Source organism: Zalophus californianus, chromosome 1, assembly GCF_009762305.2.
Source record: "Zalophus californianus isolate mZalCal1 chromosome 1, mZalCal1.pri.v2, whole genome shotgun sequence".
NCBI classification, from domain to species: domain Eukaryota; kingdom Metazoa; phylum Chordata; class Mammalia; order Carnivora; family Otariidae; genus Zalophus; species Zalophus californianus.
In genome coordinates, this window is record NC_045595.1 from 22,059,101 (window position 1) to 22,079,422 (window position 20,322).

At 49.7% G+C, this 20,322-nt stretch overlaps 1 protein-coding gene across 4 annotated transcripts in view; it reads left to right on the plus strand.

Annotated features, from left to right (window-relative positions):
• Positions 1 to 20,322, plus strand: part of CACNA1D (calcium voltage-gated channel subunit alpha1 D) — a 296,432-nt gene that overhangs the window by 219,066 nt on the left and 57,044 nt on the right. For all 4 annotated transcript variants that reach the window (XM_035727534.1, XM_027583774.2, XM_027583772.1 and 1 more), the window contains 10 exons: positions 1,867 to 1,996; positions 5,328 to 5,387; positions 8,055 to 8,161; positions 9,704 to 9,791; positions 10,424 to 10,531; positions 10,619 to 10,671; positions 12,060 to 12,206; positions 13,695 to 13,896; positions 15,906 to 16,064; positions 17,394 to 17,504. In XM_035727534.1, coding sequence (XP_035583427.1) covers positions 1,867 to 1,996; positions 5,328 to 5,387; positions 8,055 to 8,161; positions 9,704 to 9,791; positions 10,424 to 10,531; positions 10,619 to 10,671; positions 12,060 to 12,206; positions 13,695 to 13,896; positions 15,906 to 16,064; positions 17,394 to 17,504 — 1,165 coding nt within the window. The remainder of the gene's footprint in view (positions 1 to 1,866; positions 1,997 to 5,327; positions 5,388 to 8,054; positions 8,162 to 9,703; positions 9,792 to 10,423; positions 10,532 to 10,618; positions 10,672 to 12,059; positions 12,207 to 13,694; positions 13,897 to 15,905; positions 16,065 to 17,393; positions 17,505 to 20,322) is intronic.

The following is a 20,322-nucleotide window of genomic DNA, read 5'->3' on the forward strand; positions in this document are numbered from 1 at the left end:
TTGTGGCCAAGTTCTGCACAGCATCTTCATCCTGAGATCCAGTTTAGTTAATCACTATTCCCCATTGAGTTTTATGGCAATACAGTGATATTGCTCAAAGATATTTTATAGATCGTAGCTCTTCAATTCAGGTCTAGGATATCCTGCTTAAAATAGCATTTCTCATGTTAAAATGATAAGGTGCTCACCAAGAGCACTGTACTTACAAGTACTGCAAGAGGATGACATTTATTTATGAGCTGGTTTCTAGGTTTTAAATCATCTGAGACAGATGGCATACCGGGGGGTGGGGGTGGGGAATGAATGGCTCCTGGAAAGGTTTCTAGAATTATAGAAGCAGTTCTTGGCTGTCAGAGGAGAACTCTATGGAATTCACAATCCCCAGGGAGACACAGGTGGGAAGCAAGGCTGCAGTCCTTAGTAACTTGAGGATTTGATGGTAGTTTTTATAACTCATCACTGTTGAGAGTTTGGGTGTCTCTTTATTTTTTAAAAAAGTTTTTATTTACTTATTTGAGAGAGCGAGCATGAGCAGGGGGAGGGGCAAAGGGAGACGTAGACTCCTCACTGAGCAGGGAGCCTGACTCGGGGCTCGATCGCAGGATCCTGAGATCATGACCTGAGCTGAAGGCAGACGCTTAACCGGCTGAGCCACACAGGCGCTCCTGGGTGTCTCTTTAAAAAAAAAAAAAGTATTTGACTGATATTACTGAAGCCTGCAGCTCACCGGGTCTACATGTATTGAAGGAATGGATTGATTTCCCCCCAAAGCTGTGAACACTCCTGCACCTTGGAACGTGTTCCCAGACTCACCTGCTAACAGCTTGCAAGCCCTCCCAGGGCACATCCCAGCATGAAGCAGCCCCCAACAGGAGGTTTCTCATAAAGTTGACTCCAGTTTTGAAAGTGAAAAAGGAAAATATGTTCAAGGGAAAACATACATGTGTTCTCCAGGCTAAAAATAAAATCTTTAAATTCTAAAGTCCAGTGTTGAGGTTAAGGGTCGTCTGGCACTAACTAGCCCATGGGACGGCAGGAAAACAGGACGCTGAAGATTCTGTCACGTGGTACTAAGATCCCTGTGCAATTTGTGCATGATGCAACTTTCACTCCACTTTCTCACCAGTGCTTGTGGGTCAGCTCCAAAGTTTAAAAACACAAACAAAAGTGGCACCTGGGTGGCTCAGTCAGTTAAGCCTCTGCCTTCGGCTCAGGTCATGATCCCAGGGTCCTGAGATGGAGTCCCGCATTGGGCTCCCTGCTCGGCGGGGGAGTCTCCCTCTCCCTCTGCCTGCTTCTCCCCCTGCTTGTGCTCTCTCTCTCTGTCAAATAAATAAATAAATAAATAAATAAAATCTTAAAAAAAACAAAGCACTTAGGACAGAATCTCCACATAACAGGAGATTTTACCAAGCCCATCTACTAGTCATTTTCATACAGCCAGCTGTATGAAGCTGTTGCAGCGAGCTCTGTGCTCAGGTTCTTCTTAAGGCGGGGATAGGAAGCCACTGGGCTTCTCATGTCATAGGGGGAGCTGTTACCGTCCAGCTGGATTGGAAATCTCCCTCAGTCCTTACTAGCTGTGTCACCTTAAGAAATTTCAAATGCGTAAGCCTCAGTTTCTCCACTTGTAGCTGGACGATAATCCCCACTTTTCAGGACTTAATGAATGATGTCTCTGAGGAGTCCCCACACAGAGCCGTGGCACTGTGGGCCCTTGGGGTCTCCCTTCTGGCACTTTCCAGGGGCTCGCAGTCCGGTGGCTCGGGTTGGCCAGTCGGGGGCACGGGCAGCATAGCAGACCGCTGTCCTCTGCCTGACCTGTCACCGCCGAGGGCTGTGTCCATGCAGCGGCTTTCCCCACAGGATCCGCGTGGGCTGCCACAAGCTCATCAACCACCACATCTTCACCAACCTCATCCTCGTGTTCATCATGCTGAGTAGCGCCGCCCTTGCCGCCGAGGACCCCATCCGCAGCCACTCCTTCCGGAACACCGTAAGCCGCGGGGCAGGGACGGGCGGGCGGGTCTTCGGCTGGGAGGAGCACTGGGCTGTCTGGCAGGGGCCGTCACTCAGGGCTAAAGGCTAGAGGCAGCCTCTTCTCATTCACCTGGAGGCATCTGGTATTTCGGGACGTGCGTGCTGGCAGTTTTGTCTCAGCCAGACAAACCTGGTTTGAATCCTGTCCACGACACTTCATTTCAAATACTCTGCAGTAACTTATAGTGCATTCAGGAGCCCCGCTTCTCCCTCTTTGTTCCTTGCTGCCAGCATTTTCGTCCCTCTCTTCCCCTCCCTGGTCATATTCATGTCCACACCTGTCTTGAGATTTCTGCCCGCATCCAGCAGGAGAGAAAGTAGAAATGGAACCAGGTATGTCGCGTGCCCAGAAGCTCATATTTAGGGTTGGTGGGAAGATGTCTAGCTGACGTGGGCTGAAATTCACAGAGCCGCTTGGTCTCATCACTGGGGGAAACACAAGTTGGGTGGGGGCGATGGCGGGTGGAACCCCGTGGTGCAGTGGAGAGGAAGAACTGTGTTTTGGTGGGGCCAGGAGGCGGTTTTACGAAGAAAACAAGTGGGCAGTTTTCTGTTATCAGTTTTGTACTTTAGGGAGGAGAGCACCCTTCCACGGCATCTGTGCTGCTCAGATATTGTATCCAAAACAGTTCTTGCCTGAGCTGTCCCACCTTAACAGTTCAGCTCATTCAGCACTGAGAACAATGCAGAGAGTGAGAACAATCCCAAGGTGACACAGCTTCGGAAGCCCCATAGTCTGTTTACTGCTTTGGCCTTGATACCATAGTGCAGTTTCAGGTGGTTATCGGGAAACCCAGGAGAGGGAGACCCGCAGGTGTCATCAGCATTGGTGCCTTGCCTGGTGCGTACCTCTCTGCGGTCGTCAGATTTTTAGAGATTTGAGGATTAAGACAGATCCCCAGATCGGTGTCCCGGGATTTTGGTTGTGACCATCAAGCCTTGTGCTGTATCTTTTCATTTCCAGGGCTGTCGGTTTGCAGCCTAGCAACCCCAATCTATCAGAATGATAAAACATGGGCACTCTGATGTGCAGATTTTAAAACAACTTCCTTCCTAGGGCACATGTTGGTGTTGATGCAAAGACGAAGGCCCTGCACCCGTCCTAATCTGCACTCACAGATCAGGGCTTGTGCTAGAGACGCTGAGACTGTCTCTATCTCAATGTTCAGATAGAACGTGAGCTTCATCATAGACATGAAGCACAAGGGGAAGAAGCTGTTTGGAAAAAAATACCGTTATTGACAGAGTAGGTCAGGAGCTAGTCTAGAACACAGACTGACTAAGAGTTAATTTACAGGGGGCCTCATGTTCTTATTTTTTATTGTAATTACTTCCCCATGAGCTTATTTCCCTGCCCTTTTTCCAAGAATGTTACTGTTCTTAAACAGATGTACATATGTGTACATATATTGCCTGTAAAATACTATATAGTGTTTATTGTGGTAAAGAATACTTAACGTGAGATCTACTCTCCTGATAAATTAAGTGTATGAGTTAGCATTCTTAACGGTAGGTAGTGTGTTGTAGAGCTGGTCTCCAGAAGTTACTCATCTTGCCTGACTGAAACTTTACACCCGTTGAACATCTCCCCATTTCTCCCTCCCCCAGCCCCCAGCAGCCTCCGTTCTCCTTTCTGTCTAAGGGTTTGGCTACTTTAGATGCCCCCGTGTAAGTGGACTCATGCAGTGCTTTTGTTGTTGTTGTTGTTTTAAGCTTAGCTGAGTTATTAGTGAAAGAGGTCTGAATAAGGAAAGAACAGCTTGCATCTAGGAGCTCTGACCTCCAGCACCAAGCTGGATTGCTGGTATGTGGGCAGCGGTGTGTCTTGGCTACGTGGGTGCTTTCTACATGAACAGTCCTGCTGTGACCTGGGATGGAGGAATGGGCAGGGGCTTGCTGTGTGCTGGAAATACCTTTCATTGCCTGTCTAGAAACATAAATATACAAAAGGTGTCCAGCAAAATCTAGAAATCTCTAAACAGAAACGGTTGGGGCAATGAATACCCTCCAGAGAACTTGAGCTGAAGACAGTTGGGCTTTGCAGCAGGGGCCCTGCCCTTACTGTGGTGGAGCAATCAAGGACTCCCCTGGGCTGGATCCCAGAGTTGAGTCATAGGACCCGGGGTTCTCGACTAACATTCCACAGACCTCACTCCGCCCGACCCTTCCCTGGCATCCTCATCTGTTACCTGAAGGGAGTTGGTCTGGGGGACCTCCATGGTCCCTTCGGCTCTGATCTCTTCAGTGCTTTCGAAGCCATAGGGCATGGCTGTGAAGAAGAGCAGCAGCCAAGATAGCAGCCGAGATGGCAGCCAAGATGGTCTCTGCAAGTAGCAGAGTCTTGGCTGCCATCTTTGTGGCAGAGGGTTCCCTGTGAGTAGCCTCAGTCGAGCAGTCAGACTCTTGCCGCTGGTGCCCACCTGCCCTACCCACCTGTCCACCCCCATGGCTCTGAGAAGAAGCAGGGTGCCCAGAAGGGTTCCCTGAGCAGGACTCAGTTGGAGAGTAGATGGTATTTTCAGGAAATCTGATAAAGTAAGCTGGACTGATAATTCAAAGGCCAGGTCAGTCTGTTCTTTGCTTGGGCCCAGCTGGGTAAAAACCAAACAAAAACTCAGTGCCGGGAGAGAGCCGTGTTAGAAAAGAGCGGAGGCCAAGAGTTTTACTTTCCAAGTTACTTGGTAAAGTAAAAGTACAAGTTTACTTGTAAAGTCAAAATCTTCCCTGAGGACTTACCAGCCCTGCACGTCAGTGAAGGAAGGGCTTGTGACTCCCAGATGACATGGGCTGGAATCGGAAGGGGCACATGGAAGCTTCTGGCCCCCACTGGCTACCACTCACACCTTCATTTACATTTCCCCACCAGTCCGAGGCCCAGCTAGATGACGCCCTATCCCATTCAGCCAAAAAGGCAGTTAAAAATCCAATATAGTGTATAACACTCCAGTTTATCTGGTATCGCCAGTTTGTCAGTGTTGTGCTGTGATGAGCAAAGGTTGTGTTAATAAAGCACTTGTAGAAATGAGCCTTTGTCCATCCATGACACCAGACAGGGAAGAGAGTCCGCATGAGTAGTTGAAGGAGGTGAGTGTCCCCAGATGCTCTTCGTTGGTCACAAAGCTGAGCCATAACCGGCCGGGGGAGGTGACGCACCTGCCCCCAGAGCGGCGGGCCTGTCTCGGGAAGACGGGGGTCTGACTGCATGCAGGGGTTCTGCCTGTGGGTGTGCAGCTGTCCGAATTTGTCCGGATGCCTGTGTCTCATGTCCACAATGTTGTACCTTGCAGATACTGGGTTACTTTGACTATGCTTTCACAGCCATCTTTACTGTTGAAATCCTGTTAAAGGTAATGGCTTTTTCATTGATCCTCACCTATCCTAAAGCAGCTGTAGCAATAATGGTTGCAATTCTTTGTTTACCTTCCAGATGCTAGGTTATGCAGATTATGTCTTCACTGGTACTTTTGCCTTTGAGATCGTTTTGAAGGTAACAGGTTCCACAGCCATGTGTCTAAGGGGCCTGCTCCTGTGGGACACGTGGCAAAGAAGCGTGAAGTGCTTTTGACTATTTTTATTTTTTGCCTTCTGTGATCAAGCTACACTTTTTTTTTTTTAAACCAAAGGACTTTTTTTTTTCTGTAACCATTCAACTTGTTTTTGCTGTTTCTTTTTAACCTTTCAATGCATGTAGGAGCTACTTTGGCTTCATCATAGTGACTGGAAATTATTTTGCTCCTTAAATATATCCTCTGAAATTTGTCATCTGATAACAGATACATCACTCTGTGTGAACCTTCTTCCACCTTTCCTGACCTCAAAGTCAGAGGAGAAGCATTTATCCTATGAAGGGAATGTATCTCCTTTCATTTCTTTGACTGAATTGTTTTCAGTGGCCTGAAATAGTAACACGCTATTTTCTTGCAATGGGATTTGCAAGATAACCCGGGTCTTTTTGTGTTAAGATATCTTATATCTGTTTTAATGGATGGGCTTACATTTATGCAAACAAAAGGAACACGCTTTGGACGGGGCGCCCTAAATATACTGCCCATGCATGAGCTCACACTTGCCATTGCTGCATGTGGTTTGTGGACTGAGTGTGATGGCCCCCCGGGGCGAGCTCATTCCCTATGCACTCAGAAGTCTGGAGACCTGCAGCAGACAGCTGAGGAAACCACCCCCTCCACTTACTAAGTGTCATGGGTCATTGCCGGACCGGGATAGCGTGACCCGTGACAACTGTCAGAGCAATCGTCTCCTAGTGGGGAGACAAGATGGGAGATTTTCACCACAATTGTCTTTAAACCAACCATTTTGAGTTTTTATGTGTGCATCTCAGGGGGAAAAAACGTATTTTATGTCAGACTCCTGTGGAACTTGGGCTCTTTACAAAATCTTTTATAAAATAAAACCTCGCTGAACTTTGCCAGGGAATGGGGTACTTAGAGTTACTTTCTTTTTGTTGTTGTTGTTTAATGAAAACATCAGCGCAAAACCAACCAACCTCTACTTAAAACTTTGTTAAGAATCTAAAAATTCACATTCACTTTCCTGCCTTTAAACCATCGACTGTGGCTGACAGTTCTCAGTGAGAACCCTGCCCGGTTAGTGATTCTGGCAAAGTCACCACGGTGAGGAGCACAGACACATAATGCACAGGGCTTGGGGGTCAAGGACACTCACCCCACCTCTACTTGATCCCGAGCTACCCTTTTTTTTGTAATTTGCCTTCTTCTCAAACTGAGTGGGGGACACGTTCCACTTAGTCTGTTAGCCTGGTTCATCGAGGTTTTATTTTACTTCCCGCATTTTGTAGTGGTTAAACGAATGTAGTTACTCTTGGACTTTGGGGCAAATGAGATACAGAATTATTTAAAAGAAATTAAAAACAACTACTGCTTTTAAATTTCTGGATATTTGCTTCAGTGACTTAAATCTTCCAAGTTATTCTTCATTTTAAAGATGTGGTGGAGGGTGGAAAACAAAAAACCAGAAGGATTCAGCGAACACAGACTCGCCAAGAAGCATCTAGCATCGGAGGCGGTGGTTCCTGCTGGCTGTGGGAAGGCTGGGGAGGCTCTACGACGATTCGGTTGAATCGTACGGAATTGCCCTTTTTTTTTTTTTTTTTTTTTTTGGTCAAGAACGGCGGTGTTTTGGTGATTTCATATGGTCTGGTGTAACGGTTTCCCGACTCCGGCGCTCTGTCCTGGACTCACCTGAGCCTTCTCCACTTTTTTTTTTTGTTTTTTTTTTAATTCACAGTGAACTTGATGTACTTTGCTGTTTTTACTCTGGGAATTTCTTCACTAAAGTCCTTTTGCATTGCCAGTAGGCACCTCTCTGGAGCACCCATGGTGTGGGCTCTGGGTGCATGTGCCATGGGACTCCAGGGCAGGGAGACTGCCCAGGGGAGAGGCCTGTGCTGGCTTCCTGACCACCCCTTGCACATGCTGGGGTCACTGGACCTGGAGGCACCGTTTAAACTGGATGTCTCCCTGAGGACCATCGGCAGCAGGCAGGGCACTACCCGGTAAAATGGTGCAAGTCTCTCCGAACAGAGCCTGGGGGCACTGGGCTCCAGTGCTTTCACTAGTCCTACTGGGAAGGCCCACTGGGGCGACAGAGGCTCTCCTGGGCTCTTGGGGACCAGAGGCAGCGTGTTGTGGGTGGCCGAATTATCTGGGCAGCGATGATGTCCTGATGAGCAGGGCCATGTGGACCCTTCTGGGACAGGCTCTTTGGACCTGCCCACGCTGGATTCCTACACGCAGTTTGTCATCGTTGGTATGGAGCCTAGACTGGTCTCTTCTTTTAAAATGTATCTGAAATCAGCTGCCCCTTTTCCATTTTTGAACGAATATCCAGGTCAGCCCTGTTGGTGTACATTTCTGGCTTCCTAATGCATGCTTGTTAGTAAAGTCATACTTTCCTCAAGGTTTTGTACAGAGCCCAGGTTTCTTTTCTTCTGAGAGAAAAAAATATCCATAAGTCACTCATGATTCTGTTTATAGATGGCGACTTTTGGAGCTTTCCTCCACAAAGGGGCTTTCTGCAGGAACTACTTCAATCTGCTGGATATGCTGGTGGTCGGGGTGTCCCTAGTATCATTTGGGATCCAGTAAGTATTCTGGGGTGGATGTGGGAGTGTGGGCACAAGACTGTTGGGGCAGGATGGTTAATGTGAGGAATTTTAACATAATCCCTAAAGGCTAGGCATCATTTTAACAATTACATTTACTTATCCGGGAAACCTTGATTTGTGCACATGCCGGAGAGCATTGGGACAGTTCACCATTTCCCCTGTTTCTCCTCTCCATGCCCCCTGCCAGGTTGGGCTTATTACTCTCTGTGATCCTGACTCTCAATAGAGAAGTCTTGACTGGGAGAGAGGGAAGCCAGGTTCTAGTTAGGATTCATCCAGGATCTCAATCCTCATTCAGGGTTGGTGGCAGGGGATGGGATCCGGGGACCCTCTCAGCTTGGCTATTGAAGGCTACTTCCCTCGATCACCAGGATATATCAGTTTCCATGACCTCCTCCTCCCGGCTTCTACAATTTTCAGCTAGGAGGCGGCGGAGGCCATAAGTTAGGGCCCTAGTGATGCCCCAGCGGCACGGTGCCTGCCGGCTCTACCTGGGGGTCTGGGGCAGAGGCTTCAGTGGGAGCATTCCGCAGTGGCCTTGCTTCCCCGCTGACTTACAAGCACGTGTGCTCAGGTGCTGGCCATCAGTAACCCATATGAGAACATGTGCTCACCTACGACTTCTGAGCTCAAGTTCCATGGACAGGCTGCCTCCCCCTCAGAAGACCAAGGACCCCTGCCTGAGACAGCCCTCTGTGTTAGTCCTTATCTGTCACCGCTGCCCAGAGGGAGGGAGCCAGGAGTTGCAGCTGGAGGGGACATTCTCAGAGCATCTTTGCAGCTCCCATAAATTCCCAGCTGCGCCGGGCCTCTCCCCCTGCAGCCCTTGCCACTGCCTCCCGAGTGTGTGTGCCGGCCACCTGAGGGGCCCGGTCAGCTGAATTGTCCTTCCTAGTGCTGCTCCCTCTGCCCGGAACCCCTTCCCCCTTAGGCTAGCTAACCTGCCCCTCCCCCCCAGGACTCACCAGCCTGCCACCTCCCAGGTTCCCCTGGGACGTGCTCTCCTGGCGGCCCGTCCTGCACCCCCTCCACTGTCCGTTCCCCCACACAGGTGGTGATTGCGTCTCTCCCACCCAACAGCAAACTCCTTGGAGGCTGGAGAAGCCCCACTCAGAGCAGGTCTCCCCGCTTGGAAAGCAAACCCCACCAAACAAAATCGCAGCCTAAAAGCCAAGTACTACCTAGCGTTTATATCGAGTGAAAAGAACAAAGCGAATTCCTAACTCATGCCTCTGCTGCGTTAACTGGGCACCTAAGTCAGGCCCTCTCTGAGTGCCCGTGGGCCTGGCCCAGGAAGGGCTCTGGAGTGTGGACAGGACGGGGAAAGACCTGCACGTGTGTGTGTGTGTGTGTGTCTCTCTCTCTCTCTTTCTCTCTCTCTCTCTCTTTCTCTCACGGCCGGAGGTGAGCTCAGCTCCACACAGGCAGTGGTCCTGCAGTGAAGACCGTCTGAAATAATTTCAGAGTATTTTATCTGACTGTAATATACTCTGCCTTCGTTCTGTGCTCTTTCCTTAGATCCAGTGCCATCTCCGTTGTGAAGATTCTGAGGGTCTTAAGGGTCCTGCGGCCGCTCAGGGCGATCAACAGAGCAAAAGGACTTAAGGTTTGGGTTTCTGCCCTCCGGTCCAGGCTACTTTGGTTGGGGGCCAGAGCTGGGCTGAGGCTTGATGGGTTTTATATTGTTATATGTTTGGAAAGGATATTTCTAACCAGCAACACTGCCTCTGGCAAGTGCTGAAGGCATTTTACAAATGATTTTCTTTATCTTTGTTAATTTATTTTTCTTAACGTGATTACTGTTTATCACTTTTAAAAATTATTAATAATATTTTCTTGGGTTTATTTTGGTCTTTAAATCTCTTCTCATACAGGTCGTATAAAAGGTCTGAGGTTTTGCATTTTCCTGAGTCCATGTGTGGGGGGCCAGGGTCCGTGTGGACCTGTGTGCCAGGCAGTGCTGCACCCCCTAGCATTTCTTCGGACTAAGCCGCTTTGGAAGAGACCAGGGAGGGGCTGGTCTACAGGGGTGCTTCTCCCAGGTGGCCATGATGCACCAGGCGTAGCTCGCCACAGATAACTACCTGAAAAACAAGTGCAAGGGAATGCAAATTTGGAAAATCATATAAAAATGCACATAAACATTAGAAACTCTTGGCCGGTGTTAGGTCACCCAGAGGCTGAAACCACAGAGGCAGGTAAACCTCCTCTGCCTTCCCCTGGCTCCTCTCTCCCCAGCACGTGGTCCAGTGTGTCTTCGTGGCCATCCGGACCATTGGCAACATCATGATCGTCACCACCCTTCTCCAGTTCATGTTCGCCTGCATCGGGGTCCAGTTGTTCAAGGTACGGGGAATGTGCCTTCTGGCATGAAGCCCAACCAATCGCTTTGCAGGGAGCTTGCATTTGACTGCCTGTGTGTTTTATATGTAGGGAAAGTTCTATCGCTGTACAGATGAAGCCAAAAGTAACCCCGAAGAGTGCAGGTGAGTGTCCTGAACACGAGAGTGGGGAATGAGGAAGAACAGATAGAAAAATTTCAAGGATCTGCTTGTGCTAACATTTCAGAAGTTTTCATCATGGACTGCAAGAAGCTTGTGTGCTCAGCTCATGGCTGGAGAGATGGAGATGATGGTGGTTTTATTTGAAGTGACATTCACATATCATAAAAGTAATCATTTTAAACTGTGCGATTCAGTGGTGTTTAGTACAATCACATTGTGGTACAAGCATGGCCTTGGTCTAGTTCCAAACCTTTGTCACCCCCAAAAGAATGGATAGATGGCTTTTCATGTTTGCCATAGAGTCTCTAAATGGGGAGAGGGAGTGCACTAAAGCCTAAAATAACAATTATGAACTGCCCCAGAGAGCCCTTCCCTCCAGCCACGTGGATAATTTTTCCCCACACCAGAACTCTGAAGCTCAACTCCCTGGCATTCAGGAGCTGGCTAGCCCCTTCCGACAGGTTCTCCAGGCTACGTTTCTCCCCTTGCTCCTGGCAAGCACATTTTGGGCGTATTTTTCTTTACAAGAACGGACAGGGGAGAGACAAGGTGGGAAACACCTGTGTCTCTTATCCCAAGATGTCCAGAACATGAAGTCAGGCACAGAACCACTGCCCAGAGTTGTAAGACCGTGTGGTAGTCTGTGTTTCCCCATCCTTTGGGGATGGCACCACTGAGGTCGGGCTGCTTGCACAGCTTGCATGTATTTGGGGTTTCTTTCCACCAGAAGGTGCAGTCAGAGTGTGCTGGCTGCGCATGACTGTATGTGCACCTCCAGGGCCGCCATCTGTGCAGGCGGGGGGGCAGGGGACGCCCCCTGCTGTTGAGCGGCACGGCAGCAGGCCGAAGACCCCTTTTCTCTCACTGAGCCTCTGCTTCCCTGTGACATAAAGACATGGCCCCTTTCCAGAAATGAAATTCAATGACAAATTCTGTGTACCAGAAATTACAGAATTATTTTAGAAAGAAAACTGGGAATATTTTTAGTACAGAACGAACGTCTTTGAGGACAACCAAAATGCAGTTAAGAGGATACCTGGGCTTGTTTCCCAGAGCTTCCAGAATTCTCCAGGCCAGAGCTTCTGATCCTTCAGTGTATGCTCTGAGGCCCTTGTATATGAGAGGTGTTTATCATTCGGTAGGTTTCATTTCTTATCAGGTGTATGCTGGCTGTCTGCCTAGTTGTTCTGGAGGATGCTCATTAAACTAGTAGGTACTTGATTATTCGGACCTTAGAGTAGATTTAAATGCAGGGCACGAGGAGGACAAACTCACATGATGCTCAGCTGTGGGGCCTGGACGTGGGCTTGGGGCAGCTGTGACTGATTGCATGTCAAGCCAGGATGACCCACACTTCCTTTCCTCTCTAGGGGGCTTTTCATCCTCTACAAGGATGGGGATGTTGATAACCCTGTGGTCCGTGAGAGGATCTGGCAAAATAGTGATTTCAACTTTGACAACGTCCTTTCTGCTATGATGGCGCTGTTCACGGTCTCCACATTTGAGGGCTGGCCTGCGTAAGTATAGAGAACATCTTGAGAGTGTCCCAAGCCAGCCAGCCAGCCAGCCAGCCAGCCATCCATTCATTCATTCATTCCATCTTCATTCCTAGTTCAAACGTGCTGGACATGGATGGCTGCCACCATGCCGTGTCTTTGACCCACTCACTCACTCATTCATAAGAGGTGCTTTTGGTACTGGCCTCATGCACCATGCTGTGTTGAGCACTGTGGAAGAAATGGTTGTCTCGACATGTTCCTCCCTTTGAGGCCCAAACTCAGAGTCTCAGGCAGTTAGACCAGGCAGGAGGGTCTGTTGCATCAGAGATGTGCAGAGTAGGGTTCTGAAGAATGGCTAGGATTCTGATGAGTAAAGTTTAAAAAAAAAAAAAAAATCCAGGAAGAAGGGAAGAGGTAGACTACAAAAGGAACGTCTCTTGCTCCTTTGTTACTCTGTGCTCTGACACCCACGCTAGCTCCTGCCACCTGAATGGACATGCGTGCACGGCTTCCGATGTCAAGTTGCCACACCCAGAAGAACGGCAAAAGGTGGACGGGCTGGTTCTCCGGGGCCTGGCAGAACTCTCTGGCTGCATGGGAGAGTCGGAGTTACTGACAGGAGATCCTGTGCAGTGTGAGGATAGTTGGGTGGGGCTTGTTCATTAGGGAATTGGTCTGGGGAGCAGAGAGGCAGGAACGAGCCCCTTCACTCTGGGGGAGGCACTGGCTGCAGTCTTGGGTTTTCAGCAGTGTGCTTTAGTTAACCAGGGTGGCAGCCGAGGGGAAACCACTGGACTTGGGCCTTGGCGCTCAGAGCAGCAGGGCTCGTCTCCTGGCTCTGCCCCCAAGGAGTGTGACTTTGGTTACTTAGATCCCTCCCTGAGCTTCCATGTGTTGGGGATGACTGTAATGTCTGCTTTTCTAGATGGATGGGAAAGTGGCTAGCACAGTGCACCATGGGGTGGGTGCCTTGGCAGTGCTGAATCTACATCAATATGGGGATAAATTTAACTTGGGGATGTTACAGTAATTCCCCCCCCCCGCCTCCTGTTGAGAGTTCTGCTTAGTGTATATTTAATTTCTGTGTATATTTCAGTTTGGGGAACCTCTCTTAGTTCTTTGGAAATCCCGGGTTGCTTGCTTATTCTCTTCATTGGCATATGCACAGTTTTCAGTTCCACAAATGTCTTACACGTGGTGTCCTTCCTCTCTCCCACCAGGAGAAAGGAGCATTGTTGAATGGCTGTGAAATCTTTTGTTTTTCAGCCCTCAAAATATCAATCCCCAAATGCATCTCAGGTGTTCCCTCTCCAGGGTCCTGGACCAGCTGGGCCTAATGCCAGCCAAGGAGGGTGCCTCAGACCTGTGTGCATCCAGGGGCCTTGGGTGGGCTCCCGGGGAGGGCTCTGATGGGCAGGACCCACGGAGGTGGTCAGAAGAGGCGCCATGGTCGGGCTGCTTGGGCTGAGCGGGGGACAGGACTCACCTGGTCCTTCTGTTCTCCAGGTTGCTGTATAAAGCCATCGACTCAAATGGAGAGAACGTGGGCCCCGTCTACAACCACCGCGTGGAGATCTCCATTTTCTTCATTATCTACATCATCATCGTTGCTTTCTTCATGATGAACATCTTTGTGGGCTTCGTCATTGTCACATTTCAGGAGCAGGGAGAGAAAGAGTATAAGAACTGTGAGCTGGACAAAAATCAGGTTAAAGTCACACACTGTTTGGGCTTCTGTCCCTTGAGCAAGAGAGGAGTGGCTTGTCTTTGGCCAGCTTCCTCCATGCCCAGAGAAGGGCGTGCACCTGCTGGCTGTCCTGGGGCTCAGGCCCAGTTCACAGCACCCTCTCGGCCAGTCTGGGTCCTTGCTGGGAAGAGTGAGCTTCCCAGATACAGACTAGACCTTGTCATTGTGATTCACCCCACCCTGCAGATGAGAAGTCAAAGAACGTTTAGGCCACCTTCTGCGGGTGTGACTGGCTAGTGATGGCTCAGAATCTTGGTGGGGGGATGTGGCCAGGGGCCAGAAAGTACCCGCTGCCTCTCCCACTGTCCTTACGGGGGATCCTGTCTGATGATCTCCTCCACCTCAGCACTGTTGACGTTTTAGGCTAGGTAATTCTTTGTTGTGCTTTTGTAGGATGTTCGGTAGAATCCCTGGCCCTATACCCCCTCGATTCCAGTAGCAACCCACCGCCCTGGGTTTTGACAACCAAAAGACCTCTCTGGACATTGCCTAATGTCCCCTGCTTGAAAAACCATTGACTTAGGAAGAAGTAACCTATCCCACTGCAGGGAAAGTTACTAATGTTAAACCTGGGTCCAAGATTGCACTGGTGTCACTCTCTCGTAATCTACTGCCTTGTTTGAACCAGTCTCATAGCAGCAGGGGCCTTTGACTCTGATTGCATGAGGTTGTGAGGGGGTCAGGAGAACTCCTCTCTGGGCTTGCTCCCTTCTCTCTAGATTGAGGGCACCCAGGAGTTGTTGTTAGAGGCCCCTTCCTGCCCTAACAGATGGCGAGATGGAGAATCTGTTCTGGGAGTACCCCTGGGCCCTGGCTCGGTAGCACCCTTGTTTGATGATGACATAAGGGGTGGGGGTCATCTGCCAGTCTGGGCTTCCTGAGGGGAAGTGGCCGTGGTGGGGCAGTCTGTCTTGGGCTGCAGCTGTGCCCACTGGGGTGGTGAGGACAGGGCCAGCTGGGTTTGTAGGAAGATGTTGCTTTGAGTTGTCAGGGAACTGCTTCAGATCCCATCAGTGTCAGCAGGAAGCCTGGCACAGCTCTTCATCGCGCCCCCCCCCCCCCCGCCCCCGCAGCACCTCCCAGCCCCCGGAAGAAGACTATCAGGGCAAGGCCCAGACTGGCCAGGGAGCAGAGCCTGAGCTACCATTGTGTCATCTCTTGAGGTCCAGAACAGGTTCAAATTGGGGGGGGGGGGGCGCCCTGGACTCAGTGTGTGAGGTCGCAGCAGGGCCAGATCCTGATTGGAGGGAGCCTGTCTGGAGTCAGAAGCCAGGGTCAAAGCGGGAGACTGGGAGTCAGTCTGGGTCTAGGAGCAAGTGGTGCCGTTGGCTGAGCCGAAGGGGCTGGAGGCTCCCGCTGACCTGCAAAGGGTGGACCAACCTCAGCCCCAGAGTGAGTGGGAGGGACAGTGCTCTGGCCATCATGACTACCACAAGCTCCGGAGTCTCAGAAGGTCCCAGGGAGACACACAGCTAGTTCACCATTAGACACGTGTGGTTAATACCATCTGGCTCCCAAGAGGTGTCTCATGTGGATCGAGTCTTGGGGAGTGAGACCAGGCCCTTGGGCTCTGGAGGCTTTCTGTGCCTCTCATTCCCTGGCTTCCTTTCCTCGAGGTGGCCCCAGGCAGAACTGCAGGCATAACGCCCCAGTGTAGAGGAAAGGCAGGTCCTCAGGCAAGGCACTTCCCAGTCTGGACCTCTGTTTTAATAAGGAAAATGGAAGCACACTGGGTGCTCCGCTTACCGCGCCCCACCCCCACCCCCGGGTTGCTGTGAGGAACCGATGAGCTGGCGGAGCTAGGGGCCTGTGGCCGGTGATGTGGTGTGGTGCCTGTGGGGATTGCTGTAGTGGCTTCCTCTGGTCCACGGTCTCTTGCGGTGGGTGTGCCCCTTCAGAGCAGACGAGACCGGTGTCCTCCTCCCTTGGGTGTGCTCAGGACCCCTCCTTGCTCTTTTCTGCCGTTGCAGCGTCAGTGTGTTGAATACGCCTTGAAAGCACGTCCCTTGCGGAGATACATCCCCAAAAACCCCTACCAGTACAAGTTCTGGTACGTGGTGAACTCCTCGCCTTTCGAATACATGATGTTTGTCCTCATCATGCTCAACACACTCTGCTTGGCCATGCAGGTAAAAATGGAGACAGCCGTGGGGATCACGTCTGGGCCTTCTGCACAGCCCCCTGCCCCAAATTCTGAGGGCAGAGTGCCGCCCCTCACAAGAGAATGCATTTGATTTTCTGATGAGTCTGGGCTGTAGTTTGGCCAGAGTCCCATTCTGGCTAACAGTTCTCACGGTAGGCGTTTAAGGTGGCTCTTTTGTTTTAAGAGACTGCCTGTACAGCGTGACCATAGGTGACATTTCCATGGGGCCTGAGCCTGGCATTCAATTCTATGAACACTTAACTGGGGGCCCCTGAGGCCAGGGAGCAGTTAAGGACTAAAGCGTGGTCTGTGTGGAGTGGGGCAGACAGGCGTTGCAATCCTGCCTTTACTCCTTACCAGCTGGGCAAGGCAATTTAAATCCCCTGAGCCTTGCTTTCTTCACTGGCAAAATGGGAAATCTATCATACCTATTATCAGAGGTAAGGTTTGCACTGGATAATTCACATCAGGCCCTTGGCGCTGGGCCCATCACAGAGTTAACACCCAATGTTGAAAAACATAAGTCACATTCCTGTCTTCAAGGAGCTCTTAGAATGGTTAGAATGGTGGTGGAGAATCTTCCAGGTCATGGAGGAGAGTTTAGCTTGCAAAATAGCTACTTCTTGCTACCCTGAGGGCAAGGCATTGACTTCCTTCAGTTGGCCAAGTTGGTATTAACAGTGAGCATTTCCAGCAGTTATACTGTGAAGTAGATACTGCCCTAGGACAGAAGCAAAGGCCAAGGTCTAGATCCTCTTTCCACACTGACTTTAAGAACTTAAGCAAATCAAACCAACTCCCAGTGCTGTCTGGAAAATGGGTCTAAAAGCCACCAGGGATACATTCTCTGGCATGTTTTTTAAATTTAAGAAGTCTTTATGAATGAGCAGGACCCCATGCTGATGCAGGGGAAAAGTGTGAGGTCAAGATGTTATTGCCTTTTATTGAACGTGGACCTAAATGGCATCAAATTTATCCCCAACCAAATCCTGTCTTTGGTCATAAGCATTTGGGTGGGTTCTGCCTTGTGCCTGGGTCAAGGCCCTGAATAGAAATCCTGGGAGGAAGGGTGGGTTCCCTTCATCCTGAGCAGAGGAAATGGATGTCTTCCCCTTCATCTTCCAATCATCCTCATTCGTCAAGGCCCCCCTGTGCTTTGTGGTGAGTTAACCATGTGCCGTTGGAACCAGTGGAGGCTGCCTCCATGTCCAAGCAGAGGGTGGATGCCTGCAGGCAGCAGGGGGCTGGGGAGCCTCCTTTTGTGAGGCTGGCTGGCCTGGGCCCCTGAGAACCATTCCTCTGCCTTTGTCCACAGCACTACGAGCAGTCCAAGATGTTTAATGACGCCATGGACATTCTGAACATGGTCTTCACTGGGGTGTTCACCGTCGAGATGGTTTTGAAAGTCATCGCATTTAAACCTAAGGTGAGTCTCTGAGCCCACTTCTCAAAGGCTGTTGCTGAATCACTCTAGAGGAGCACACGCTTCCTGTTCGTCTTGTGTTACCGAGTGACGCTGAATTGTTGGGGCTGATAACTGGGTTATCACCTGAGAACATTCAAATCTGATTAGGGCATCTGGGTACATATGGGAAAACAAAACTACAAAACAAAACCTCATGAAAAGAATTCTGAGAAAAAGAAGAAGGGGGGACAGAATTGGGAATTTGTAGAATAGAGATGGTTTTGAAACCGGGTTTTCTCTCTAAAAGAGCCCATCATGCTGTCTCAGGGAAACTGGCCTTATTGCTCTAGCATTAGAGAAACTGTTTTAACAGAACCCATCAGAAAGAATTCAGCCTTGATTTGACTCTTAGGTTTCCAGGAGAAAGACCTTGGTTTTATTTGTCCTTGGTCTACAGCCTCTTTTTCACCTTTTATGGAAAGTTCTACCATTTGGAGAGTGCTTACCATTTATTTGACTTAGAAAAATGTTGCTTGACTTTAAGACAAAACAAGACATGAAATTTGTTAAACACTGTTGGACTAGTCAGCATATCGTGTCGCCTTTGGGAGGGAGCAGATCCAGCCCCATCATTATCAGCGTCTGTGGTGGAAGAGGCTGACAGAACAGTGTCTAAGAGCACACCCAACTCTGGATCCAAATCCATACTCCCCACTTGCTGACGTGATTGAGTTCCTTAACGTTCCTTAACATTTTCCTCACCCACAAAATGAAGACACTACCAGCCCTGTTTCACAAGGTGGTTGGGAGGGGTAAAGATTTACTATCTGTGCCATGCTTAGAAGAGTGCCTGGCATGTGGTAACATGCTGTCATGTGTCAGTACTCTGACCGTGACGGCCACCACCATCATCCTCAAGTCATGATGGCCCCCTCGTTCTAAAGTGTAGATAGAGGAGCAAATTCGGGCTGAGCTGGGGGACGTTGGACCCTCTGCTTCTTTGCTAGCAAAGCCCCAAACTCTCAGTATGAGGCAGTGACAGAATCTGGGGACCCGGTTGTTGGTTCGTCTGGGCGTAAGACACCTTACACCTAAAACACTGGTTTTACTGAGACTTGGATTATGATATGATCATTTCACATACTCCATATTTCCTTGGAATTCTAATCCAAAACTGTTCCTTTCTTTAATTTGAATTAATTTTTATGCAATCTTTATCAGATCTTTGTGGACCAAAAAGAAAGGACACTTGTAAGTGATCACTTGGGGTGATTGCAGCGGGGTCAAATTTGGCACCTTATGCATGGCCAGATGTTATGTACTGTGACTTGTCCATATCTACATACATAAACATCTCCTCCTTTTTCAAATTCATCTTAATTTCCTTTGAGAGTTTTGGTTTGCTTCCCTGTCACCTTTACTTCTCTGAACAATAGTTGTCTGGAGTGATGAAAAAGGTTGCCAAGTAAGAACATCAAAAGGACTTGAGAGAGACAACATGGAACCTACCCACTGAACGTTTCTAGATCCCCTTGCCTTGTCCTCCCTTGCCTGGTGATTAAGCTCTGAAATGTTTCAGAGCTTGCTCTGGGCTGAAGAGAAGACACACTCGCCCATGGCATGTGTACGTGAGAGTGCGTGTGTGTCCGTGTGTGAACGCGCACCCGCCAGCGGGCCCGTGCACCAAAGGGCTCATACACCCCTCTGCCCAGTAAACCACTGATATCAAACCTGGGAGGAGGGTTTTGGTGGTATGTGATCAAACTGGTGATATCAGGAGGGAAATGAGTAGCTAATTTTTAATCAGTACTGATTAATCAGAGTCTTAAAATGAGTGATTTCCGCTAGAAATTGTGCTGTTTTGTTGTTTTGCCCAGCAAGATATTTCCGTGGCATGAAACAGCAATAGGAGCATCTCTGTGCTTGAGGAGTGCTATTTCTGCGCTCACCGAAGCCAGGATAGACAGATTTTGTGTTGAGGATGGGGAGAGAATCAGTTCACCAAGAAATAAAGCCCTTCACGTATTGCATGGAGCACTGGGTGTTATATGCAAACAATGAATCGTGGAACACTACATCAAAAACTAATGATGTAATGAATGGTGACTAACATGACATAATAAAATAAAATTAAAAAAAAAAAAAAGAAACAAAGCCCTTCTTAAAATGCTCCCTGACTTTTCCTTGTTTTTCCTCTTCTGGGTTGACAAAGCAAGCCCAGGGGAGTAGGCTTTGACTAAGAAGCCGGTGAGACCCCTCCTCTCTCATCAGAGGGAAGTCGGGCTGAGGAGCAAGGTCATAGAGGCTGCCAAAGGGAGAGTCTTCCAGGAGGTGGCCGCATGGGACAGAGGGCCACGTGGGAACCCTAGCCTGTGGGTCTCCTCTCAGGAAAGCCTTTGTCTCTGTGAGGAGTTGGTTACAGGGCCCTTTGGGGCAGTGTTCTCCACATTGAGGGGCACACCTTCTAGGAAAACTTGCCAGCATCTGTCAGGAGAGATGGGGTTGCTGCTGTCCTGGGATTCAGATACAGACAGTGAAGCTGGACAAAATCCTTCCTGAAGGATGGGAAGGCGCTGTGAGGAGGATGGGTTAAAAGAAGTCGGGAAACCTGACCGTGGGGACTTCCGTATTCAAGAACCTGCCAGAGAGGTGGGGCCTGCCAAGAGCACACATTTAGGGAGAAGTGGCTCGAGGACTCAGCAGGTCAGGTCATCCCGCCTCCATAAGCAGGGAGGGGAGGGTTGAGGTGGAGAGGCAGAGGTAGGAAACTCAGAGCTGGGGAGCTGCCCTGGCCGGGGAAGCAGCCTCACGGAATGGGAAGAGCTGTTCTGAGCATTGG